This window comes from Cyprinus carpio, chromosome B21 (genome assembly GCF_018340385.1).
Source record: "Cyprinus carpio isolate SPL01 chromosome B21, ASM1834038v1, whole genome shotgun sequence".
Classification (NCBI taxonomy): Eukaryota; Metazoa; Chordata; class Actinopteri; order Cypriniformes; family Cyprinidae; genus Cyprinus; species Cyprinus carpio.
Window position 1 is genome coordinate 6,395,137 of NC_056617.1, and position 27,773 is coordinate 6,422,909.

At 34.8% G+C, this 27,773-nt stretch overlaps 1 protein-coding gene across 1 annotated transcript; it reads left to right on the forward strand.

Moving 5' to 3' along the window:
• Positions 1–12,644: 12,644 nt before the first annotated feature.
• Positions 12,645–26,385, forward strand: LOC109087115 (protein ERGIC-53-like). Its single transcript, XM_042747958.1, has 13 exons — positions 12,645–12,909; positions 13,843–13,997; positions 17,602–17,709; positions 18,299–18,360; positions 18,739–18,838; positions 19,054–19,177; positions 19,720–19,778; positions 19,965–20,097; positions 20,528–20,706; positions 20,957–21,027; positions 24,468–24,627; positions 25,457–25,578; positions 25,947–26,385. Exons 1-13 carry the CDS (start codon positions 12,717–12,719, stop codon positions 25,981–25,983), a joined length of 1,503 nt encoding a protein of 500 aa, XP_042603892.1. The 5' UTR covers positions 12,645–12,716; the 3' UTR covers positions 25,984–26,385.
• The last annotated feature ends 1,388 nt before the right edge of the window (positions 26,386–27,773 follow it).

Genomic DNA, 27,773 nt, shown 5'->3' on the forward strand with positions numbered 1-27,773 from the left:
TGTGCACTTTGGATGGGTTAAAAGCAGAGCACAAATTCCGAGTATGGGTCACCATACTTCGCTGTATGTCATGTCACTTTCACTTTTTCACTTTCACATGAGGACCTTGATTTTTTTATTATTATTATTATTATGCACATTAATTTGAAATACAGCCAAGGTTTTACTTTACTTTACTTTACTTTACTTTACTTTACTTTACTTCATTTCTTTTTATTGCACACTCTTTGTTGTGTGGCTATTTAAACGCTAGATGGTATCAGTGGTGTATTATAATGCTGTACAATATTGCATATAAAGCTGTGAGGTGAGTGTTGCCCACAAGATGGCAGCAACAACACACAAGCTCCAGACTTTGTCCCCTCCTGTGGTAGAACGGATGATAATGACAAACCTATAAATGAAAACTGGTGAAAAGTGATCATACTAATGTGTTGTGACACTGAGTAAATTTATCACTTCATGCTAATACTGCACAGGTCACTGAGTACCATTGTTCTTTGTGTCTTCATTTCCTCCCTCCTAATGAGATAAATAATCAGGTGGAGCGTGAAGTAAACACAAAATGCCTTTTGTAAGCACTTCACTCACTCAGTTAATTCTAATAAATGTAAAATAGACAATAGAGACAGCTTGAATTAGTGTTTATAACTGCTCATGCCACCTTTCCAAACATTTAGTCTGGTTGAACAATTTACTTTCCATGATTTGTTTTAGGCCTATTTCTAAAAAAAATAAAAAATAAGATAAACATGGAGCAATTGCTTAATAACTATTAAAAGGGGCTCTTATTTTGACATTTCAGGGCCTGTGGTTATTTTAGATGGAGATGTAACTGACATGAGCAACTCCTCCTTTCCATCTCAACCCATTCACAAACGTTATTGGGCACAGTGAAGCTCATTCAGGACTGTCTTGGCTTGCTTTCCGAGTGGCACAATCCCCAAAAATCAATCCATGTTCAGATCTGGTCCCAATTATCTCCTCTCAAAAGCCTGACACCCTTTCCATGTCTCTCTTTTGAGAAGTTTTGCGCCCTAGTTCCCCAGGCTGTAATTAAAGTCCATCCCTGTTTAGATCTGTTTTCACTGAAGTAATTATCCACCAGTGCTGCTGGGATAATGACTTGATCTGGTTCAACATGCTGAAAAACCTGAACCGAACTACCGCCTTGCCGGTCTTGGCTGGTTTAAGCTGGTCTAGCTGGTCTTCCAGCTTGAACAAGCTGGTGTTTAGTTGGCTTAGCTGAACTGTACTAACATGCATGTGTTTGATCACATTGTATGAACATTTATATGTTTATATGTATACATGTGTCTGATTGTGTACTATGGTAATTTTTCAGTAGCATGATATATCAGGGAGACTGTGGCTAGTTGTCATGTTTTTACTCCAGTGAGTATTTCTCACTTTTTTGAAAGTGAATATGTATATTTATTAACAAGAAAAAAAAACTTTAAAATATTTCCACCATTATTTCTCAGGGGAAAATAAAGAATTTATTGAACCTTTAACCCCATCTATATGTCCAGCTTGATGGGGTAATTTATTAAAGAATTTATTGAACCTTTAACCCCATCTATATGTCCAGCTTGATGGGGTAATTTATATTTAAAAAAAAAAAAAGATAGATAGATAGCCATAAACATTAAAAGGGGTCATATGACGTTGCTATTTTGTGTATAATGATATGTGTTTATGCAGTTTAAGGTAAAAACAAAAACAAAAAAAAACATAGTTTCCACATACATTGTTGCTCCTCTCTATTTTTATAATACTGCCTTATACTTTCTTTTTACCGTTCTGCGTAAACATAAAAACATGTCTGCATTTTTGATCAGAGAAATGACAAAAAACAAGCACTTTTTTTTTTGAATCATCAGTGACAAATTTTTACATATGAAAATGTACTTACAGGCTATGAGTCAGCATTATTTGTCTGAAAAGCATTGTAGGCTACTCTCACAGGAAACAGTCCTGATCTGGCCAGCACACATCTGAATAGTTGTGTTGTGAACAGTTGTTGTGAATACCTCACTGAAGTTATACATATATACATAATACATTGAAACATAATAAATATATGCAGAAAACCTTATGCAAACAATACATTTATTTTGTATGCGATTAATCGCCGTGTCCCTACTTTTAAAGCATAATTTCGACAAAGGTGACATATCAGAAAATGACCCAGGTTTTAACTAAATCAGGTCCCCAGTGCATTACCACACCAAGTAGTGTGAAAAACGAGCCTTTTCCTGCAAAGAGCACGTCAGATCCAGTGGCAAAGGGATCTCATTATAATTACTGATTAAATTTATTACAGCCACGGCACCGTCATTTTGATTTCGCAAGCCCTGCATTTGTGATGCCATGGTGAAAGTTTGAGCAAAACAACTATGTTAATGCGCTACAGAACACTATTTAGAGTTTCCAGCTCAGAAAGACAACGAGAAGTGGGATTTATTGATTTATTCAGTGTATAATGCTGCTGCCACACATGAAACATGCAATTTTACTTCCAGGCAGTTGAGTCACAGCATAACCGACTGTTTTGTGTAAAGTGGTTTTTAACCTAAACTTCTGTGTAGGCTTAGTTTACTCTCACAGGTGACAGTCCTGTCCATGTGCTTGATGTATGCTTCAGAAAACCGAACCAGAAGTTTAAACTCATAGAACAGTGTTGATAAATAGCAAACAGATGTTTTTAGCACCAGCTGTAATAGTTGCGCGTAGCCAGACCTGGTTGGAATTCATGGCAGCTTTCATGGTCAATCCCATGACTCTTTGAATGACATGTCAAACACACCAATCACAGTTCGTTTTGCTTAGCATCACATTTCAGGGCGTGGAAATGTCACCCACAATAACAGACAGGTGTGTGTAAAACTCTCGGATGTATTTGAAAGATTCTATGCCACGAACTTTTAAATATTTCACATACTTTTGTGTTTAGTTGATACTGATAAGCGCTCGTCTCACGTTGTAAACACTATGGCTTTCTTCTTTAGTGAGGGGGTTTGGGCGCCATGGCATCTTTGTTTCCAAGCGGAACGTTTAAGAACGTGGTTAATCATTTGACAGCACTACTTAGAATTCAACCAATCCGATGACGACTTCGACACTCCTGAAGTGTTTCTGCTTTTGTGTCCCATATGCATCAGATGTTTAGCCAACGGTCCATGGGCGTACGGAGCCCCGCACATGGCATGCAGGAAAAAATAGAAGGCTAAATCGTGCGCACAATTTACTTATTCGTACCCTCAATGTACTAAAACTTGCACATGATTACTATTGCGTTCCCTTGATTTACTATTTCGTTCACTCGATTTATAAATTGTGTGCACGATTTACTGTACTAAATTGTTCCCTAGATTTGCTAAATCGTGCACACGATTTAGCAAATCGAGGGAACACAATAGTAAATCGAGGGAACACAATAGTAATCATCTGCACGTTTTAGTACATTGAGGGAACGAATTAGTAAATCGTGCACACAATTTATTAATTTTTTCTTGCATGTCATGTGCGGGGCTCCGTAGTGGGCGTGACGTCTGAGGCTGAAACTAGAGCTGTAATGGCATAGCTCTATTCTGGAAAAGGGGGTGGGGAGCAGCAGATTATTTGCATTTAAAGAGACAGGCACAAAAAAAAAAATGTTTCTGCTTCCACTTAAAACAGGCATTTTCAAAATTATATAATAAATGATCTGTGGAGTATTTTGAGCTAAACTTCACAGACACATTCTGGGGACACCAGAGACTTATATAAAGGGGCATAATATGTTTCTTTAAGTCATAAGTAATTATGACTTAAGTATGTCATAATTTTGTCTTTTTATCTCATATTTATCACATAAGTCATAATTTTAACTTTCAAAGCCATAATTTCAAGTATTTATCTCATAATTTTGACTTTTAATGTCACAATTTTGATTTTTATCTCATAATTATTACTTTTAAAGTCATAATTTCAACTTTTTAATGCATTAATTTTTTTTTATTTCATGGTAGAAATGGGCTTCCATACATGAGGGTGAGAAAAGGATTACAGAATTTTCACTTTTGGGTGAACTGTCCCCTTAAGAGACACAAATGCTGTGCTAATAAAACTATTAATGTAAGTTATTCTCTTACCCAATAAATGATGTCATCAAGTTAATTCTGGGCCAGTGACATTTAATGCACTAACATTATTTACCTGAAAAGGAAAGAAAGCGGCATGAAACAAACAAGAAGCTCTTAAGATTAGAAGAAGAGTAGCTTGGTGGGGGGAGGTAAACAGGACATTATTCAGCCCAAAATATTCCCCGAAATCCCATCTGGAAGTAATTAATGGACAGTGTACAAGAGCCAGCCTTAAAAGATTTCAAATATTTGCTGAAGTGCCCCCTTGTTCCTAATTATATCTCACTGGTTGCCTCCCTCATTATTTAGAACTGCCCACAATGAAGGAAAAACCACAAGTGAAAGTGAATGCGGCCCCACCCCGGGGCCCCCTGCCCAGGCCCCGTTCAAACAGCATCAAGCTAATGCTTAATGGCAGATCCTGAATGAGTCACTGTGCTGGAATAAAAGTCATTAATGAGGTAATTTTATTAACGGCTCTCGCTCGCCATGGAAGAACGGGAGGGGAAAACTTCCAGCGTCGACGGAGGAAATTAGGGTTTCACTCCGCGCTAATTAATGCCTTTAAGAGATTAAATGCAAGCGCCAAATTAACTGCCCCAAAAACCTTCATTGAGGGGAAGAAATACATTGTTGCCCTCCCATGTAATTACAGGACAGTGCAAATTCGATTTTAATGAGGCGAAAGCCACTCTTTCAGCTCATTTTTTCCCCCTCTTCAATCCGCCGAAAGAAAGAGAGCGCTAGTGAAAGCTTGCTCTTGTTGAGGCCTAAGTTAAAGGAAGCACCGAGAGGACAAAGGCCGATTGTGTGCAAGCCCAACGCTTTAGAAGCCGTAAACAGGTACAGGGGCTGAATAGCCCTCCTTCTGAGACTCCTGGGAGGCCTGGCTTCCCATCTCCACAACACTGGGCTCTTAGAGAGGTAGAGAAGGAGAAACAAGGTGAGGAGGGGACTTTCGGCGCTGAAAGGGCCCCGGTGCAGCGAGTGGGCCGCAGCCTCCCTCCCGCTCTCGTCCAGTTATCTTTATACAGGTTTTGTCTCTTCTAATTGGAGCTGATGGGTGACTAATTGGTAGCTTTTTTACAAAGTGCACTACTTAAGCCACGGCAGGCCGAGGGAGACAGCATGAGCGGAGTTAATGAGAGGTTTTACACAAATAAAGGTCTTAAACTAGGCCCTCTATCTTCGCGAGGGGGGCCACAGAGGAAAGTTGAGGATATCCTTTTGTCGTAAATTTCTCCTCTTCTTCTTCTTCTTCTTCTTCTTCTTCTTCTTTTTTTCTTCCATGCAGGTATCTGAAAAGAGGGGACATTCAAAGGTGGAGGAGATGGCGAGCACTTGTGAGGATAAAGGAATCCATTCGATATTGTTTGGAACCTTTGGTTTTCGTGTGTCGGTAAATAAGAGCAGGGCACGGCCTCTCCAGTGAATGCTCTTTAGTTCGGACAGATAATGAGAGCGCACTCTACATACACACACACACACACACACACACACACAGAACTGTGTTGAACCACTTTAGGGAAATGTTTGAGTGCTCAAAACACCACACACATGCACACACAAAGGGCACTATTTCTTTATGTAGACACATACTCTCCAATACACATCTCACATATAAAATAGGTGCCACAAGATGTTGAAGAAGTATGTACTAACACTTCATTTAATTGGCACGTATTTAAAAAAAATAAGTATGTATTAACACTCCATTTAATTGGCACATATTTATAAAAAAAAAAAAAAAAAAAAACTTTTTTTTTATAAATACGTGCAATAATTATTCGCTGTTGAAATAGAAATTTTGTAATATTATTTAGTAAAATTATTTTGTAATAATATTAAGATTTATTATTGATAATTTTTTTGTATGTGTGTGTGTGTGTGTGTGTGTGTGTGTGTGTGTATATATATATATATATTAGTGGTGTCAAACGATGAATCGCGCTTAATCGCATAAAAAAAAAGTTGGTTTACTTAATTTTTTTTTTTTTGTGTGTGTGTGTGTGTGTTTTTGTTTGTATATATACATAGTAAACGCACATATTATGTGAACATATTATTTGATTTTGGATGTTGTTTATCATGATTAATAGTTTGACACCACAAAAAAATATATATATATTATATATATTTCTGAAGGATCATGTGACACTGAAGACTAGAGGAATGACACAGAAATAAATTATATTTTAAAATATATTCAAATAAAAAATATATTTATTTTAGGTTGTAATAATATTTCACAATATGTCTGTTATTAGTGTGTTTTAAATGCAGTCTTGCTGAGCATAACCTTCAAAAAAAAAATCCAAAAGTTTGACCAGTAGTGTTAATAATAATAAACATAGTGCATATATGACATATAATAATTATCTACAGAGATTTCACAGACTCATACAACATGTTTTATTTTATGGTCATTCAATAGGTTAACACTCAAAAAAGTCAATAACAAACACATCCCTGATTATCCACCTATTCATTACTTGATTAACACCATAAGCTAGGTCCAAATAGGGGTCAAATCTTAATGTCGGTTCTATACCATAATGAATAGACCATCTAGGTCTGAAGTGCTCAAGTCAACTCCCTGCAGGTGAAGGATAATAAAATGCTACATGCTGCTTTTCTTCCACGCCGCTGTTATTTACTTAGGTTTTGTTGTGGAAATACTTGTTGTTTTTTGTCTGTTTGCATTAGTTTGTGAATTCAATGCGAAAGACACACTGAATACAGAAAAGGGAACCCAGCTGAGAGGGGAGAAGCCGTGCTCAGCTGCTCTGTGTCCCTTATGACCCGAAAAGACCTTTTTATAATGCACAAAGAGTGCACACAATGAGCCCTGCACACACATTACTGCCGTAATTCAGTTTTTCTTCTGTATCAGGAGTTTATATGACTCTTCTTGCCATGTCGCTTTATTTTACACACAAAACCTGTAGCCTGTTTGCATCTGCTTTCCAAAAACAACATTTCTTTGGCTGCATAATTAGCTGGCCAAATATTTGTGCTGACTAATTTGTCAAGGTATTCTCCTGATGCGTAATCCATTAGCTCCCATCAGGTGCCTTTGTCTCCAATCCAAATGAGCCATTTGCATTTCCTTTGTTATTTAAATTGTGCATTTCCTCCACACTGTGAGAATTAACTTCCTAATGAACTTCACACAAAAGAGAAGGGACCTCAATTACAAACTCTCTCCTCAGGCTAAACTAATGATGCGAACAAGAGAGACACTTGTCATGATTAGGGCAGTATCGTGAGCTGGAGAATAGGCCACAGGAAGAGATCATCCGGACTGATGCTGATGTGTTACTCACAAGCAGGGATTCCAGCAGCCTTTGCATAACAAGGTGTGACATTTGAGTCTGTCTAAGGGTGTGGAGAGAGTTTTAGGTATGTATAAGGTTGAGTGGATTTTCAGACAAGAGATTAGTCAAAAAAAACTTGATTTTGACATCAAAAACAAAATGTTTACATGTGGGCATAGAATCATAATTTTTTACAATGAAGAGTATAATTATTTGAATATATAATGGAAACATGTATCAATAAATGCTGTTTTCCCTTATTATTATAAAATATTTGGACAATTTTTAATCACCTATTAGTTGTTGTTTTTTAAGTTAATTTAAAAGTCCTTCATATTGCCTTTAAAGTTATTTATTTATATGTATATATATATATATATATATATATATATATATATATATATATATATATATATATATATATATATATATATATATATATATACGCTCACTGGCCACTTATTAAGTACACCTGTTCAATTAGTTTGGTAACACAAATTGCTAATCAGCCAATCACATGGCAGCAACTCAATCCATTTAGGCATCTAGATGTGGTGAAGACGACTTGCTGAAGTTCAAACCGAGCATCAGAATGGGGAAGAAAGGGGATTTAAGTGGCTTTGAACGTGGAATGGTTGTTGGTGCCAGACGGGCTGGTCTGAGTATTTCAAAAACTGCTGATCTACTGGGATTTTCACACACAACCATCTCTAGGGTTTACAGAGAATGGTCCAAAAAAGAGAAAATATCCATTTAGCGGCAGTTGTGTGGATGAAAATGCCTTGATGATGTCAGAGGTCAGAGGAGACTGGGCAGACTGGTTAGAGATGATAGAAAGGAAACAGTAACTCGAATGTTCTGTGTGATTTTTACAAAAGAATCTGTCAACTCTGACTTGCCATTTTGTTTATACTGGATCATAATTTTTGTGTAAAAATATAGAATTAACCCAATCCCTACCCCTAAACCTAACCCTACCCGTAATTTATTCCTAAAATCAGTGGGAAATGATAGCTGATTAAAAAGGGTGTAGAAGCACTTATCCCTGATTGTAAGCCTAAAACAGATATTTCCTGAAAAGTTATATCTCAATTCTGATTGGTTGATTGGAATGTTGATCCAGGAACATGTTGTACTTGGTGAAATCACGCTCACCAACTCAAATAACCACTCGTTACAACCAAGGTATACAGAATATCATCTCTAAATGCACAACACATCGAACCCTGAAGCAGATGGGCTACAGCAGCAGAAGACCACACTGGGTGCCACTCCTGTCAGCTAAGAGCAGGAAATGAAGGCTACAATTCACACAGGCTCACCAAAATTGGATAATAGAAGATTGGAAAAACGTTGCCTGGTCTGATGAGTCTCGATTTCTGCTGCGACATTCAGATGGTAAGGTCAGAATTTGGCATAAAGAACATGAAAGCATTGATCCATCCTGCCTTGTCTCAACGGTTCAGGCTGGTGGTGGCGTAATGGCGTGAGGGATATTTTCTTGGCACACTTTGGGCCCCTTAGTACCAACTGAGCATCGTTTTAACACCACACCCTACCTGAGTATTGTTGCTGACCATATCCATCCCTTTATAACTACAGTGTACCCATCCACTGATGGCTACTTCCAGTAGGATAATGCACCATGTCACAAAGCTCAAATCATCTCAGACTGGTTTCTTGAACAGGACAATGAGTTCACTTTAATCAAATGGCCTCCACAGTCACCAGGTCTCAGTCCAATAGAGCAGTTTTGGGATATGGTGGAACGGGAGATTCGCATCAATAGGGCCTTTCACACCACTTTAGTTCCAGAACTAAATGTACAGTACTAAAGTACTGGGACAATTTTGCGCAAACTATTTCCCAGAACCATTTAAAAGGTTGCATTCGCACCAAGAGTGTGTCCTAGGAAGTGACGTAAGCCAGTCGACAGCAATGTCTTTGTATCGTCCATATATTTATCGCTGTTCATCATACGTCATATTAGTTGACACAATGTTTACAGTATGTTACACGTCATTTTAAATCATGGCCGGTGAGAATGTCTTTGTTAGCCCTCGTCCTTTCTCCGGAGTTTTCAAACGCATTTGTATTTACACAGGTACTTGATAAGGTTACTGCACTGCGAAAATACCCTATTCTTGTGTAGCCGACATCTGCAGTCAACATGGTGATTTCATGCAAATATTCGCCTGAGGATTTATGAGTCTATGCACACCTCAGATTCCTGAAGCCAAAAGGGGGTCCAACCCAGTACTAGCAAGATGATGGGCGGATCTGTGTGTATGGTAGATGGTTCTTATTAGTGTTTATATACACAGGATTATATATATATATTCTTAAGACATTTGATTTTGCAACTTAGATATTTCCAATGGTTCTTATTTGTCCAATACTCTTTATTTCCTATCAATGGTGACTCTCTCTATCAGTGCAAGTTTATTGGACTTTTTCCCCATTCGCCAGTTAAAAGTTTACATCAGATATCTTGTCAAATAAATAGCACTTCTCTTTTCAACAAGTCATGTGATTGAGGAAGTTTAATCATTGATGTTTGTAGTACAAATGGTGCAGGACAAGTTACACATGTATGTTTAACACTTCAAATATAAAATATTTATATGTACGCAAAATATTGAACAAAAGCATGAGAAACATGCAGTTTAAAATAGTTTTAGATGGAGTTTAGCATGTCGCTCTGCTTTGCTGTGTCATCATGTCATCTGTGTGCATGTCAGTGTAAATTATCTACTCTTGATCAATATAAAAAATACTTTTTCTGATTTTATATGCAACAAAACACAAATGATACTGCATGTAATCCATTGCAGGCCACTCTCCTTTAGCCGTGTCAGGGTCAGCTGATGTCACCCGCTCATTAGCCCTCAGCTATTAGCATAAAAAGTGAATGGCAGGGGATTATGACAGACCCCCCTCATGTCCTGCTGAGGGTTTGGGATGCCCCTATGAAAAAGACACCTCAGGAGCCCCTGCTCTTCATTGGGCTCTGATCGCTTCCACACGGTGCTAGTGCTGCATTAGCACTGACCTGCGAGCATTGGTCAGAATGACAGGGTGCTACCTGATGCAGCCCACAGTGAGAGGTCACGCTAACCATGCAATCTCATAAAGATAGCACTCATTAAGACCTTAATTACAGGTTCACTAGCAGGATAAGAGGATGTGCTAAGAGTCTTTTGTTCTGTCAATCAAGGTGTGTGTGCTGAGAAGGAAATAGAGTCTTCTTATCATAATCTTAACATAACTTCCTGATTCTGTTAAATGCTTTGATATTTAGGACTGCTAATATGTGTGTAAATTGTGCGTGACAGCTGTACCTAATTATTTCTATAAAAAACATTAAAAAAACCTTTGACTATAAAAAAATTATTTACATAGCACTAAATGTACATTTGCATATTTACACACACACAAAAATTTGTAAATATATAAATATGTAAATGAGTATTTAGTGCTATAAATCTATCTATCTATCTATATACAGTTGTGCTCATGTGTTTACATATATTGGAGAATGTACAAAATGTTAATAATTGAAACAAAATGTGAGGGATCATGAAAATTGCATAAGTTATTTCGAATATTGCATTGTTTATTTAATATAAAAGATGTTTTAATAACTGAATTTATAAAAATGACCCCATTCAATAGTTTACATACCCTTGAATCTTAATGTGTCATTTCCTGGATGATCCACGACTGTTTTTATATTTTGTGATAATTGTTCATGAGTCCCTCGTTGGTCCTGAGCACTTCAGCTGCCTGCTGTTCTTCAGAAAAATCCTCCAGCTCCTGCACATTCTTTGGTTTTCCAGCATCTTCTGCATATTTGAACCCTTTCCAACATTGACTGTATGATTTTGAGATCCATATTTTCACACTGAGGACAACTGAGGAACTCATACACAACTATTACAAAAGGTGAAAACATTTGCTGATGCTCAAGAAGGCCACACAATGTATTAAGAGCTGGGGGATGTAAACTTTTAAACAGGATAATGATGTGTAAATTCTTCTCATTTTGTTTAACGGTCATATTTTTTCGTCTTTTATTATTTAGTACTGGATTTCAGAAGCTACATAATTACTTATGTTACCTAGAAGACAAAATAAGTACAATTTACCCTGATCATCAAATTAAAAAAGTTTACACCCCCTGGCTCTTAATGCATTGTGTGGCCTTCTTGAGCATCAGTGCATGTTTTCACCTTTTGTAATAGTTGCGTATGAGTCCCTTAGTTGTCCTCAGTGTTAAAAGATGGATTTCAAAATCATAGTCAATGTTGGAAAGGGTTAAAATATGCAAAAGATGCTGGAAAACCAAAGAATGTGAGCACTTGTGTGTGTGTGTGTATATATATATATATATATATATATATATATATATATATATATATATATATATATATTAATATATATAGTTATATATATATTATATATACTATATAATATGTGTATATATGTATCTATATGTGTGTGTGTATGTATGTGTATATATATATATTATATATATATATATATATGTATATGTGTGTGTGTGTGTGTGTGTGTGTGTGTGTGTGTGTATGTATATATATATATATATGTTTTTTTTTTTTTTTTGTGTGTGTGTATGTACAATGCCACAAGAACAAGAGGCAGCTTATTACATATCCACACACTATCATATTAACATTAACTGAGAGAAGAGAAGAGAAGAGAAGAGAAGAGAAGAGGCATTTGCTGTGTTTGGTATGTTGAAGAGAAGGGATGATAAGTGGAGTGAATAGAAGAGAAGAGAAGAGAAGAGAAGAGAAGAGAAGAGAAGAGAAGAGAAGTTAATAAGTTAATGCTTTCAGAGCATTACATGTTTTCAGCAATTTTTTTGTTTTTGGTTTGTTCCAAGAGATTTACATATAATTTAAAAGCATTTATAAAATTTGGTTTACATTGAGTCCACTTCTTCTAATGGATATGGTGTTTTCTAATAAAATAAACAAATGTTTAAACAATATGTTGTTCTTTACAATTCAAATGGTCATTATCTTTATATAAAAGCACATCAAACTCTAGTAATTTACTCGTATGCTATCTATGACACGTCTAGTACCAAGTCGTCAGTATCTGAAAACGAGGCTCAAAGCGGTTCGCTATTAATTCCTCTTGTGTCAATCAAGCGCTTCGGCCAATGAGAGAGCGCCCTGTTGGCCCTTCAGCGTTTCCAGTCATCCCGCCCCTCTCTGCGCTACGTCAGCACTCAGACTCAAACATGGCGGTGTCCATAGCTAAGTGCCTGGCATCTTATGTCTATATATTACTAATATCTTTAATATTTCCGCACGTTTTCGCTGACAATGCTGTCGGGGACTCGCCGCACCGGCGCTTTGAGTATAAATACAGTTTCAAAGGGCCACATCTGACACAGAGTGATGGAAGAATCCCTTTCTGGATTCACACTGGGAGTAAGTTTATAGATGGGTGTCTGTCTGTCCTCTCTCATCCATCTGTATCTCTGTCTGTCATTTGTCAGTATGTGTAGTCCATGTAGTGTAGTTTAAATCCCCTTTTAAATGTATGTGAAGTTGCATTAAAATAAACTGAACCAGTGGTGCAGTCATAATTGAATGAATGATGATAGATTGCATTGCTTTTGCATGTGGGGTTACTTGTAATAATGCAAATTTTACATTTTGATCTGATATGTTTGGTCCACTGCAAGCTGTTTTTGATAAATCAACAGCTACTTTTTAATTATTTATAATAATGTGTAAATTTGATTTGTATTTGGTTTGTCATGATATTTTTTTTTTCATTTTTTTTGTAAAATTTTTGTGAACTGTGATTAATAAATATATGCATGCAGTTTCACGGCTGACATGGCTCTAGTTTTCCTAACAGGTTAAACATGTCTCTGCATGTGTGAAGAGCAAAATTCTGTTTTGCAACACTTCTAAATCTCTTAGCCGGCAGGAGCAATAAATGCTGTTTACTTAGTGCTCAGATTTAATGTTGTGGTTTCTGTCATATTGTTCTGTTTAAATGGATTTATCTCAACAGAGATGTATACTGTCAGGGAAGTCTTTACTCATAAACCTGGTATTGTGCCAGATATTACACATGGGTGTTTAATAATGAAATTATGAAGCATGAATACTTTCTATATTCTCTAATGTGAGATATACTGATGGGGTTGGTAACTGACAAATGCTCAGAAACCAGCTTTCTTACCTCGGATCTTCCTGGTTTTGAGAAACAGCCTTATAATATAAAAAAATAAAGATAAATTGGAAAACTTGTTTACATCAAATCAGGTTGCTCAATGATCAGAATATTCTTAATATTATTAGGAAATAAGTTTTTATTCATGCATTTTCCCATTTCCACCTTTTCTCCAGATGCCATTCCTAGTTCGGATCAGATCAGAATCACCCCTTCTCTGCGGAGCCAGAAGGGTTCGGTATGGACAAAAAGCCCCGTAAGTTTTGAACACTGGGAAGCTGAAGTGGCTTTTCGTGTGTCTGGACGAGGACGAATGGGAGCAGATGGATTGGTAAGAAAAGGGAAATAATTATTAATATTTTTCTAATTATATTTTATTATTCTAATTATATAATTATATAAAAGAACGGCAAATTATTCATTTATTCCAGCCTAATTTCTACATTTTTTCTAATTATATTTTATTATTCTAATTGAAGCACAGACAGACACAAATTGTTATCTTTATGACAGTGGAGGGTCATGTTTAACCCTGGTTTCCCCAGTGTGCATACTCCTACAAGTAGTGCCACTGAAAATGCTTTCTATGTACACTTTCGTTTGTAAGAGACATACATAAAAAGAAGAACGGCAAATTATTCATTTATTCCAGCCTAATTTCTACATTTCTTTTATGTATGGAGGCTTATTTCTTTTGTTTGTTTTTTAATTTTTTGAACTTTTTTTCTCACAGTTCTTAGAAGTAAAGTCCAGATTGTGACATATTAACTCACATTTGCGAGAATCATGAGATGAAAGTCAGAATTATGAGTCAGAAAAATATCCCAGTTACCTTTTTTATATATATTTTTTATGCCTTGGCAGAAACAAGCTTCCATAGTAATACTCACCAAGGCTGCATTTATTTAAAGAAAACTGTACGGTAAACTGTACGTTTTTGAAAAATATTATTGTAACTTAAAATAACTGTTTTCTATTTTAAGGTAATTTAAAATCTAATTTATTTCTGCGATCAAAGCTGTATTTTCAGCATCATTTCTCCACTCTTCAGTGTCACATGAGCCTTCAGAAATCATCTAATATGCTGAATTACTGCTCAAGAAACACTTCTTATTATCAATGTTAAAAACAGTTGTGCTGCTTATGATTTTTGCGGAAACCATACTTTTTTTCCGGATTTTTTGAATCCCTGCATTTTGCTAATAAACATGAGGTTTAAAACTTATACATGACAAAAGTTCAAAACTTTATCTGATGTGTGAAGGACACATATGTCAAACAGAAACTACGAAACATTGAAGCAGTGTGTCTACTTCCTGTGAAGTTTCATGTAGAGATCAAAAAATCATAGAGGCTTGATGGTGGATAGAACAGACATTCAGAACACCTGCATAGTCTTGCCTGGGCAACCAACCAGAACACCCTAGTAGACATGTGCTGGTGTTAGGTAATGCGATATATCACATTCACAATAATAACTTTCGTTATCATGGGCACTTCAAAATACCTTGAATAATTATTTATTATAAATTATTCAGATTTTTCTAATGCAATTTAAGAATTATTTTCCCATCAACTGGTTAAACTGCACATCAACGCTGTATGCTGTGTTCAGGCACACTTTACATTAAGGCTCCATTAGTTAACATTTGTAAATTCATTAACATAAACTACAAATTAATCTAAATTAATTTCAACATTGTTGTTAAAATTAAAAGTTGCAACTGTTATTTAATGAACCCGAGCTAACATGTACTAACATTGAATTTTTTAACAAAGAATAACTTCTTCTGTGGCAAATATTACTATCGTTCATTGTTAATTAGGTTAACTAACGAGATCTTATTGTAAAGTGTTATCTATTGGTCTCCATAATTCTTTTGCACTTTAATCTGTTTTAATTTTTTGTGTATTGATTTATTGTATTTCAATGTTCAGTTATTTTTGTTAAAACAAAAAAGTTGTTAAACCTGTTATACTGTATTATGAAAAAAAAAAAAAAAAAATTGTAGCTAAGGGCAAGATTTATTAAACAGGGCAAATTAATGCGAGAGCGCAATTCCAAAACAGCGCCGATGGGAGGGGACATTTCTGCGGGTGGTTTACTAAAACAAACACAACATCTCATTTACATATCGACCAGCGCAATATACCAAGTGCAGCGCAAATTAGCGTAGTCGCAAATAAAAAAAAGAAGAAATAAAGAAGCCACAGTAAGTTGAAAATAACCGGAAGACAAAAAAATGAATGTTTGCTAGAAGCTTTGATAGACCTGGTATTGCATGACTCCTAGTTGAGGGTTCCAAGTCGTCTTTTATTTCCAGAAGCAAATTTAAAATAACATGTCTTGGCAAATGATATATTCGAATAATATGTTCTTCTGGCATTCAAAATAAATTAATACGTGTGGAAAAATCCTCTGCCTTCTACCCAAGTGGCAACCTCCTGCTCTCTTTCATCAAGCCAACAAGTGACTAAAACTGCAATTCACTGACTGGCCGCTAGAGGCTGGCTCCAAAAGGGAGTCAGTCCCATAGACTCTCCATGTTAAAATCCCCAACTTTACATCAGAAAAAAAAACATGTTTACAGCCTGGTACAAAAAAATGATTTTGGTCTATATAGCTAATTTTGCCCTTCATGACAACTGTGAGGGGGTGAATTTTTTATAACTTATCCGTTTAAATTAAATTAAGCCTAAAAATTCTTAATTTAATTTAAAAACTTAATTTAAAAAAACGTAATTTAAAAAAACGGGTGGTTTGCCGCTTCTGACACTGCCATCAAGCTAGGTGGGCTTGGCTTCAGCAACCCACTCCCGCTTTTTTGCCCATTTTCGATGATCTGGGAGTGATGAGCGGTGACGCACTGCCAAGATGGCAACAGCCCGCTCCGCCCACTTTGAGCTTCAAAAAACAATCTTCAGAAAACTACGGGTGACGTCACGGACACTACGTCCATGTTTTTAAACAGTCTATGCTTCTACCACGCGCTCTCTGTTCTTTGTGGTGCCTCCTCCTAGCAACTATAATTGCAGCTGTCAAGTGCAAAATAGTTTCAGACATGCTATTTTTGGGCATTAAATAATGGTGCAGATGCCAGTAATTTGACGAGCGCAAACGTTAGTAAAACGCGTTGCGTTATTCATTTGAATACCCTCCTCCCATAAATTTTTCGTCTGACAGGGAAACTCCTACAAATGCATATTCAATAAGTTCAAGCACAAAAATAACTATGTCCACACCTTTTCAGCTCTAATTCATTACCGAGCGTCTTTAGTAAAACCTGACAGTATGATTTTAACACCAAAAGATGGTTTGCGCTAGTGCAAACTGTTAGTAAAACTCGCCCTAAGTTTCAATACCATGATAAAAACATTAGCAATTATCGCAACGTGAAAATTCACATCCCTACACCCCCTAGCATTGTGGTGGCAGGTTTGCATGGGCAAACAAGCCACTTTTTTCTTCTTCTTTTTTTTTTTTTTTTTTTTTTTATAAAATATGAACATATAGTTGTCATAAAATTGTAGGTTTACATATCAGGCTCACTATGATTCATCATGAGCTCCTTTTGTGTGGCTGCATTCCTGGGCGCTGTACCACTTAACTTGCACAAAATATGATGTTGTTTAATTGTTAGAAGTCATTAGGTTTAGATATTTCATCTTATCACGTGCACTTCTTTTTGTACAGAATAAACCCGTTTTATCAGGAAAAGCATCCACAGGTCAGCCTTGATAATTTCACGTTGTTCGGCATTTGCGGTGTAGAATGAGCAATTAAAATGTAGTGTTGTACAAGTAACATGTGCTTTCTTTGAATTGTCCCACAGTCCAGTGGAGCAGACCACACTGATCTCAAGCACCACTTACCAAATTACCCATGCTCACTGAAGAGAGCCTGATGTGTGTGTGTGTGTTTCTGTGTTCTGTAGGCCATATGGTTCACGGCCGGTCAAGGTCTGGAGGGTCCTGTGTACGGGGCCGCTGATCAGTGGAACGGCGTGGGAATATTCTTTGACTCTTTTGATAATGATGGAAAGGTGATTGCAAGTATAGTTTTAAAAATTGCATTTAATTAAATATAATTTTATTGCAGATTTGTTTATTTAATTTTATAATTTAAATGTATAAAAAAATATAATTATAAATTATTTTACAATTACAGCTGTATCAAATGTTACTCTGAATTGTTGTTGCTTTTAGGTTAGAAATGCTTGTTGCATTCTTGCTGAGTAAAGATAATATTTAAAAAAGAAAACAAACAATATATTGACTTTTAAAGTCATTTTATATTAAATGTTTTTACTCATCTGTCTTTGATAAAAATTTGATTAATCAGCCTTATTGTTTTCAATAATTTTTCAGCCCTAGAATTTATTGTAATTATTAGATAATTAAAAAAAGAACACTTGTTTGTGTCTGTAAAATGCCCTAATAATGTTTGTTTTTGAACGATGTGCATTTTTTTGTCAAAACATCTTAAGGTAGAGCTAAATATATATTTATCAAAGGATTATGATTATTTGTTTTGCATTTCCCTCAGGAACAAACAACAATGCACCTCAGTAGATTTATCTCCTCTGTACTAAATAAGGATTATGTCTCTTTTCTGTGACCTTGCTATTATAGAAAAACAATCCTGCTGTCCTGGTGGTGGGTAACAATGGAAAACTTTTTTATGACCATCAAAAGTAAGTAAACATATCCTCCTTGCTGACATCAGTGCTCTCATTTTTACAACTGAAAGGAGATTAGGAGATATGATTATTTATGAGAGAGAGAGTCTAATCCTCTGTCTGTCTTAATCTGAGTGCAGTAACAGTGAAAGCATTAAATTAGATCTGTGAGCCAGCGGGGGAGAGCTGTCAGCAGCATATGTGCTAGACTGCGCAAACATAACCATAGGCCTTCATATTCTTGATATGTTTTTATTGATTCATGACATTACGGAAATTTAAATAGAAACTAATTTAGCTTTTTTCATATTGACATGAAAAGGAAACGTTTTGTTGTTGTTGTCTTTGTGTTTATATATGCATGTATTTAATAAACCATTTTTTTTTCTCCAGTGATGGCACAACCCAGTCTCTAGGTACATGCCTTAGAGACTTCAGAAACAAACCTTACCCTGTACGTGCCAAAATCACCTACTACCGAAAATCTTTATCGGTAGGTCAAAGTTAGATTAATTCTAAAGAACCAACTATTATTTGACCTTTTGACCCTGATCATTTACTAGATTTTTGTACAACTGGTTTTTTTTTTTTGTTTTTGTTTTTTTGTTTTTTTGCATGTTCATGTAATTTGGGTCAATTTTATCAAAACTGGGTCAAATCTGACATTTCCAAGCTATAGTAACATCTTAATATTCTCAATGGTTTCAGGTTTTCATTAATAACGGCTTCACTCCTGATAGAGATGATTATGAGTTCTGCACCCGAGTTGAAAACATGATCATCCCTGATACTGGATATTTTGGCATCTCTGCAGCCACTGGAGGACTTGCAGGTATGGGATAAACATAACAAAATTTTCTTGTCCAGTGTTTTCTTTGTTATCCTTCAGCTAGATCAACTAACAAGAAAATAGTTTGCTTTCAACCATTAAAGACATATTTCAACCAAAACTGAAAGTCATCATTTACGCAGCCTCGAGAACACCAAAGAAGATATTCTGAAGAATGTTGGTAACCAAACAGTTGCTGGTAGCCATTGACTTCCATAGTATTTTTTCTTCCGTACTTTGGAAAACAATGGCTTCCGTCAACTGTTTGGTAACCATTCTTCAAAATATCCTCTTCTGTGCTCAACAGAAGAAAGAAACTCATACGGGTTTGGAACAACTTCAGGATGAGTAAATGATGACAGATTTTCATTTTTAGATGAACTGTCCCTTTAAGCCATTAAAAGTCATCTAATGAATAGTTTATTGCATTCATAGCTAAAAGAAGCCATTTTAAACTTTAAAACATGTTTGGTGTTCCTGGTGGTACTGAAATTGCACACCGCAGCTTTAAAAATATGGCTAAACAATTTTTTTGTTTTCAACAGATGACCATGACGTTCTGTCATTTTTGGTGTTCAGACTTGCAGAGCCAGGGCAGAATCTGGTACGCATTTTCCTCCCCACACAGTCGCGTACACACATTTAAGTATTAAAAAGAATTGGCCATACTTATTTCATAAGTGTCCACCTCTTACTCCATTCCTCTTGTTCATTATAATTGGAGTATGCATAAGTGTGTCTATGTGAGTGAGTGGGTTTGAATGTGTGTTTTGTGTCTTTTTTTATGAAGCCTCCCCCAGAAAAAGAGATTCCCAAAGAGGAGAAGGACAAGTACCAGGAGGAATTTGAGAATTTCCAACAAGAGCTGGACAAAAGAAAAGAGGAGTTTCAGAAAGAGCACCCTGATGTTCAGGGGCAGCCCAGTGAGTTGCTCTCATTCTGTCTGAAGTTTTGACCTCAGATGCACATTCAGCTTTAGGTTTTCATGATGTTCATAGTCAAAAGAAATGTCCTGGAAACATTAAGAGAAGCTGACATAAAAACACAGAAATCTAGAATGATAATATTTTATCTATAAAACACACTTTTCCAATACACTTTTTATAAACCCTGTTCTGATCTTACGAGCCACATTTTGTCTAATACAGTCTAATAAATGTTATTTATTTCTAATACATTATATACGTGTTTTATTAATTTATATTTATGCATTTATTTATTTTATTTTATTTTATTTTACAACAGATTCTGTTTCCACTATAATTAATTTGATTTTATTGAGTTTTAAATTGGTTTAAAAATGATTTGTAGTATTTGTTGTGTTAAGTGTTTTTATTGTTTCTGTTGTGGAAGTTTTTGAAATGTTTAACGACCGGGAAATCCGTCAGGTGTTTGAGGGACAGAATCGAATCCACCTGGAAATCAAGCAACTGAACAGGCAGCTGGCCATGATTCTGGATGAACAGCGCCGTTATGTGTCAGTCATCACAGAGGAGATCTCCAAACGCTCGTCACAAGCACAGTCAGGACAGGTAGGATGTGACAAATGCAATTGAAATGTGGCAAAAAAATAAAAATAATGTTGACCAGATTTGTTATCTCAGATCCAATCTAAATCCTTCATAATATATATTTAGATCTAGTCTGACATCTTGTAAAACATGTTACTTTATCAGTTTATAACGCACCAAAATTATGATTGCTTTAAATACTTAGAAGTGAATCTAATTTATGATCTAAACTGTCCTTGAGCCTAACTAATAGTTTGCATGCTTTATTTAGGCTCCCACTCATGAAATGGAGACCATCATTAATACACAACAGGAGGTTTTGAGGAACCTTAACGAAGTAAGGTAAGTTCACAAGAAAAATATTGTTCTCCTGTCCAAAATAACTGAAATATTGCCATATTTTCCGAAATATAAGTCATGCCTGATTTTAAGTCACACCTGGTCAAACTTGCATTGTTGAAAGAAGAAAAGCACACAAGTTGCATCAGTAAATACATTATAAACATATTTTATTTACCTTCACTCCACAATAAATCCTTTACATTTAACAGTATTTAGAAAGGAATAGAAATAGAAAAATATAAGCATAAAACAAACATGTTATAGTGGCATTTATTATAAATAGCATGTTTTCTAATTGCTAAGCCTAAACAAATTTATTTAAATCAAAACTAAAACTAACTAATAAAAAACTCATATGGTATACTTCAGAAAATTCCTAGCCAATGAAGTGTCTCAGTGAAACAACTACTTGCAGGCCTTAACGCATTACATGCCTTTGCAAAAGACTGAACAACGCAACAGATTAGGTTTTGTCTGTAAACTTCCTGTTTGTTGTGTCTCTACATAAAGATCTAAAGATGTTCATTGTTTAATCCAGATTAAATACAGTTGTTTGTTATTCTGTTTTGACCTCTGTAATGTCAGCATTGATTTTTTGTTTTGTTAGCGGACAGTTGTTTGTTTTGCTCCAGGTGTTTTTGAAGCGAGGTGTTGACGAACAAGGATTAAAACACAAAGACAAAATCAAACAATGAGGCTTTGGGATTAGACACCAAAATACAGCATTTAAAACTCTTTTAACCGCACAAGTAGAGGATTAGCCCACAAAAGACTGTTTTTACAACTCTTTAACTCGGATGTATCCAAACTATAATGATTGTTAAACCGATTTTTAGAACAACACTTAGCGATAGTTTTGTTGTTAAGGATTTAAGCAAGCGATTTGTTTGTAGCGGACGCATTTAGATAAAGAGTTTAAGAGTTTGGTTGCAGAAGTGCATTGTTTGAATCTTTTAATAACCTAATTACTGTACATCCTATATTTTATTAAAACTGAAGTTTACCACAATATAAAAAGCTTTATTCTTATCTTTATATTATCTATCTTGAATCTTTTACACCATTTTGTCCATGTTAACAAGGTGGTGTTTGAACGAATCTTTTTTTTACCCATAAAAGTTTCACTATTTAGAGACTATGCAAATATCGTTACCTCTAATATTACTATTAGCAAAACATAATACAGCAGTCTTCATCAAAATGGCAAAATTGAGGCCACATTGTCATCCTATTGTCAGAAGGACATCGAAAAGATCAGTAATCTGTGTCGATTGTTCATTTAGGCTAATCCTGTTGCCGCATATTTAAACAGCATTTGGTCCACAACAAACAAATGCTCAGTTGATCGAATTCATCTTATAGATTATGCACATATTAAGATCTTGACCTTTTCTTTTTTTTATTATAATTTCATTTTACTCATCTTAGCCCTATAAAATGACTTATCTGATGGGGAAAAAGCGCCTTCTTCTGACATATAGGTCATTTGAAGTGGATAAAGATTACTGGGAGGGTTACTAAATGTTCACTTTTTGCCTCAAGGGAGATTTGTGTCTAATTTTTTTTTTTTCTCCCATAAGAAACAAATTTGATTTCGTTTAGGCTCCTTATGGGCCTCTGTTTGATGGATTATATGCGCATCTTTAAATATATCCATCATACACCAGCGAATACACGGTCTGCTTCTGATTGCTTTCTTGTCTTTGTAATTCCCCAAGGAGACTGTACTTAGGACTTACCAAACGTTTTCATTTTCACCGTCCCCTCATATTTTTTTATCCTAATAATCATCTTAGAATTTTGAAGACGATATCCAAAGAAATGGGGTTCAGGGACAGGATAATACGTGATCAGTCAAAAATGCAAGTAAAGCAGAGAAATTATCTTAAATTTGAAGATGTGTTCCTGATTAAAAGGTTAAACTGTGCGGTGCTCTTTTTTTTAATATTCTGATCATAAATTAAAAAAAAAAAAAAATCCAATATATTAAAAGACAGTTCTGGCAATACATTTTAAACTAAAGTGTATTATTAATACGTGTATTATAAAATAAGTACATTTAAAAAAGGTATTGGAGTATTTTCTTGATTGTTTGTTTATACTCACAACAGTTATAAATGTATCACCATTTTATATATTCATGTAATATTTGTAGAATAATAATATTCCATCTTTAATGAGCATTTTAAGCGTACTGCTTATAGCCAAATGAAAGTGTCCCCCTGAGGAAAGCTGTGGCATGGCCTGAATGGGTATTTCTTAATCATCGGAAATATGTTTTGGTTTGGGAAAGTGTTTATGTTTTTTGGTTAGTTTAGTTTTGATTTCTTTTTTGGTTGAGTTGTATTTTAATTTTTTTTTTTATGTTGGGGTGTATGTTATATTTTTTTTTGGGTGAGTGGAGGCTTAAAAGATTAGATTGGGACAATTCACTGTAATATTAAGATTAAGATTTTCTTGGCTGAAGACCTTGGGCGCAGCAGTCATTTGCCAGTGTAATCAGGGACACTAGCATTTGCATGCAGTTCTATCAAGATACCACTAGAGGTGAGAGAGAGGCTCAAAACGTTTATAACGGTCAGAGCTAACGGTAAGTGAACATGTTGTTTGATTTGTTAGGTTTTGTGGCTCATTTAGACATAGGAGATTTTCTAGCATGTTTTCAATGTTGCGTTGTTAGATTGCATTTTATTTTTTATTTTAAAGGTTATTTTATAACCATTTTGTCGGTGTATATTAGTGTCAAGGTCATGTAAAACTTGTAAAAATAGCTGGCAATTTTAAAATTGTATTTCCAGTCTTGGATTTTTTTTCTCTCTCTTTTTTTTCGTATCCATTTCTCTACACGATCACTCAGAAAGTTGAATTATCCATTGAAATGTATTGAAATGTCAGAATGTTGTTCGTGTTTTTGGAGACAATTATATATCGATATGTATAATTGTTTAAATAAATCTATCTAATGAAAGCCTAATAAATCTATCAGTTGCAAGGACTGGTGCATGACATGTTGCAATTTTTTAATACTTTGAGTGAGGATAGGAAATGTAAATCATCTTTTTGCATGCTCATGTCTACAATAGAGAATTATTGTAATGAAATCCAAAAAAAACATGAGCTTTGTCTTAGGAATCAGATCAGATATTCTAAGCTTAATGCGGTTTTATGCATTTAAAACATAGATTAAGTCTTGTGACACTCAGTCTCAGAGGAATTGATTGTTTGATAAGATCCTCTTGTATGACATACTGTTCCCTTGTATGTAGACAGGCAGGAAACAAGCTGCATCTGGACCATCTGGCATGCAAAGTCTTTGAAAATGTTAACTTTTCTTCTTGAATAATTAATAGTATTTTAGGTGCCATCTGAATTATGAATATTCTTGAAGTTTTTAAAATGGCAATTGAAGCATTGCACTAATGTTGTGTTGTGGTTTGTAGGGACTCATTGTCAGGCTCACTTAAGCAGCTGGCAATGGGTCAGCAGCAGGGCAACGCAGGCGGACTAGGATCATATGAGACAGTCCAGCATTTCAATGACATCAAGGAGCATTTGCATGTCGTCAAGAGGAGCATCGAACACATAATTCAGAAAAATGTGGTAAGACATGTGATATAGACATTATGTCCTATAGCACAGCATATATGAGGCTTAGCTGGCAAATAACCATAATGTCATAATTAAATAGTCAAACCATTTTGTTTTTGATAACATGAACAAATTTATAGTTTATTATAATAAACTAAAACTTTGGTTATTTGAAATAAACATAAAACATAAATTATACTTGTTTTATTTCAGCTGTTTCTAAGCCAACCTTTCTCATTTTATTTCAACTTGATATACTAAAATACCCAAAACTAAAACTGAAATAAAAAAACACAATGATAGAGATAGACCTATTAAAAAAATAATGAAAATTCCAAAAAATTACAGCAAATTTTTTAAAAACAAATATAAAAATAGTACAAATTTGAAATAACAATTAAAATTATAATAGTATGTAAATGATAGTAAAATAACACTGATACTTATGCTGTAAGTTTTTTTTTTTATATTTTTTAAAATGTTATTTTATAGTTATTTTTTATATATATAATATATATATATATATATATATATATATATATATATATATATATATATATATATATATAATATACATTTATTATACTAAAACAACACTGATATATACAGTATATTGTAACAAGTTGTTTTAATTTAGTATTTAAGAACACTAATAATATAATTTATATTATATCGCATTACTTAATGCATATTATACATTACATTACATTACATTTATAGATTCTCTAGTCATTTACCAATCACCCCTTCACTTCTCCATGTGGTTTCTGCCTTGTTTTAAATCGTATGTGTCCAAAGAAAATTGCCAATAACCCCCCTTCTTGTTGGTCATGATCCTTAGAATCCTGCAGAGAAAGTGAAATGTCCTGAACTTCCTCCTTTAACCGCCTGCCTCTCTACCACACACTTTGTGATCTTCATCGTCGTTCAATCCCTCCTCTTCTTTGGCTACATTATGTACAAGTGAGTGAATTTTTATGTTGCAGTGTTCATGCAAAGCTCTTTAAGAGGTATGTAAATGGTAAGAGAATTTCTGATTTCCTTTCTGATTGGGTGCTTCATTAAGCTTCAGCTGTTGGCTTCCTACAAAGGTTTCCTCAGACGTTTTGGTACTGAAATCTCTCCCAGTGTCTTTAAATTAAAAGCTCTCTTTAATTCATATAATGAAAAAGCAAGATGGAAATCACTCAAGGTGGACATTTTGTTTGCATAGAATGAAACAAATATTAGGACTGTTATTTAACGATTGTAAAAGGTTTATTTTTACATAGACAAAATCTAGAGTCATGATTTACTTATTTTTCTTTTCTTTTTCTTTTTCCTACATCCAGGAGTCAGCAGGAAGCAGCAGCTAAGAAGTTTTTTTGATGATTCGTAGCTCTTGGTAAACATAGCACATGTAAATTGCCCATTTTTGTTAATTTCCAGTTTGTTTGTTTTCTGTTTTCTGCAAACTGTAAATTATTATGCTTGAAAACTGAAGTATTTTGTTTGAGATTTTTTTTTTATTATTATTCTTGATTTTTAATTTGATCAGAGTTGTACAGGAATGAATGACCGCTCTTTTCCAAGTGTGTGTGACATTTGCAATGGAAGATTCCTGAATATGATGTAATATATTCTTAAGAGGTCTGACGTTATATTCACTGTTCAATACTGGTTCAGGAATCATTTCATAAACTCAATCACTGTACCAGGAATGTTCTGAACTGTGGTAAAAAAAAAAAAAAAGTAATTGCAACAGGATCAAGTGTTTTAACGCATTCCCTTTGGTAATAACTTTACAATAAGGCAGATTTTTTTCTCCAAAAGTGTTAAAGCTTTATTGTATTGGTGAAAGCAAGAACCTAAAGTTGTGGATGCTTATTTTGAATCTTTAAAAAAAAAAAAAATGTTTTTCTTCTCAAACAATTTACATAAAACACAAATCAAAGACTTTTTATGTCTTGTTTTTATTTTAAAAAAAAAAGTGTGTGAATTTATATAAAGTATGTATACATATACATGCATGCATGCATTCATATATTTATATATATATATATATATATATATATATGCATATATATGCATATATATATATATATATTTTTATATGCATATATATATATATATATGCATATATATATATATATATGCATATGCATACATTCATATAGTGCCTTGCGAAAGTATTCAAAACCCTTTATTATTTTTCTCATTTTGTTGCAGCCTTATGTTAAACTGCTTTAAATTACTTTTTCTCTCTACATCAATATACACTCCATACACCATAATGACAAAGCAAATAACAGATTTTTAACATCTTTGCAAATTTATTAAAGATAAAAAAACTTAAATGATTCCACTAACCTGTGGCAAATTCAATTGAATGATTTGGAAAGGTGCACATGACTTAATAAATGGTCTAAAAGATCAAAATGCATATTAGAGCAAAAACCAAGCCCTGAGGTCAAAAGAACCGCCTATAGAGCTCAGAGACAGGATGGCATCAAGTCACACATCTGTGGAAGAGTTTAGAAAAAATTCTGCTGCATTGAAGGTTCACAGAAGCATGTAGTCTCCATTATCCATAATGGAAGATGTCTGGAATAACCAGGTCATTTCTGCCTGTATATATCATAGGTCATTTCTGCCTGTTGCTAGAGTATATTGTAATATAATTGGAAGCTCAGAGTGTGTAAATGAGTAGCAGAAGTGCGACTGGAGGCTTTGAGCTCCTGGATGCAGATGTAACTCTGTCTGACAAGGGCAGCCTCATGCGGGGATTATGTAAGAACCCCAGCCGTGAGCCATAGCGCTGCTCTATGGAAGCTTCTATGACCCGGGCCATTGTTAGGGATTAGATCAGAGACAGAGGGCTTTAACACACTTTCTCCACCTTTATTCATCACAAACAACTGATTGCATGTTGGTTTTAACGATTTCGGTCTATAGAGAAAGATCAAAAATGTTTTGAAAAATACAGATTGATCAGTTTATGATAGGATAAATGCTTTCTTATGGGAAATGTTAGAGATATAGCTATCTTATTATCTTGTTTTATTTTATTTTTCACTAGTTCTTTGTAATGAAAGAACAGTAGTGACTGCAGTACAGAATTTTTTTTAAATACAGAATGATCAGTTTATGATAAGAAATGTTTTATGAGAAATTATAGA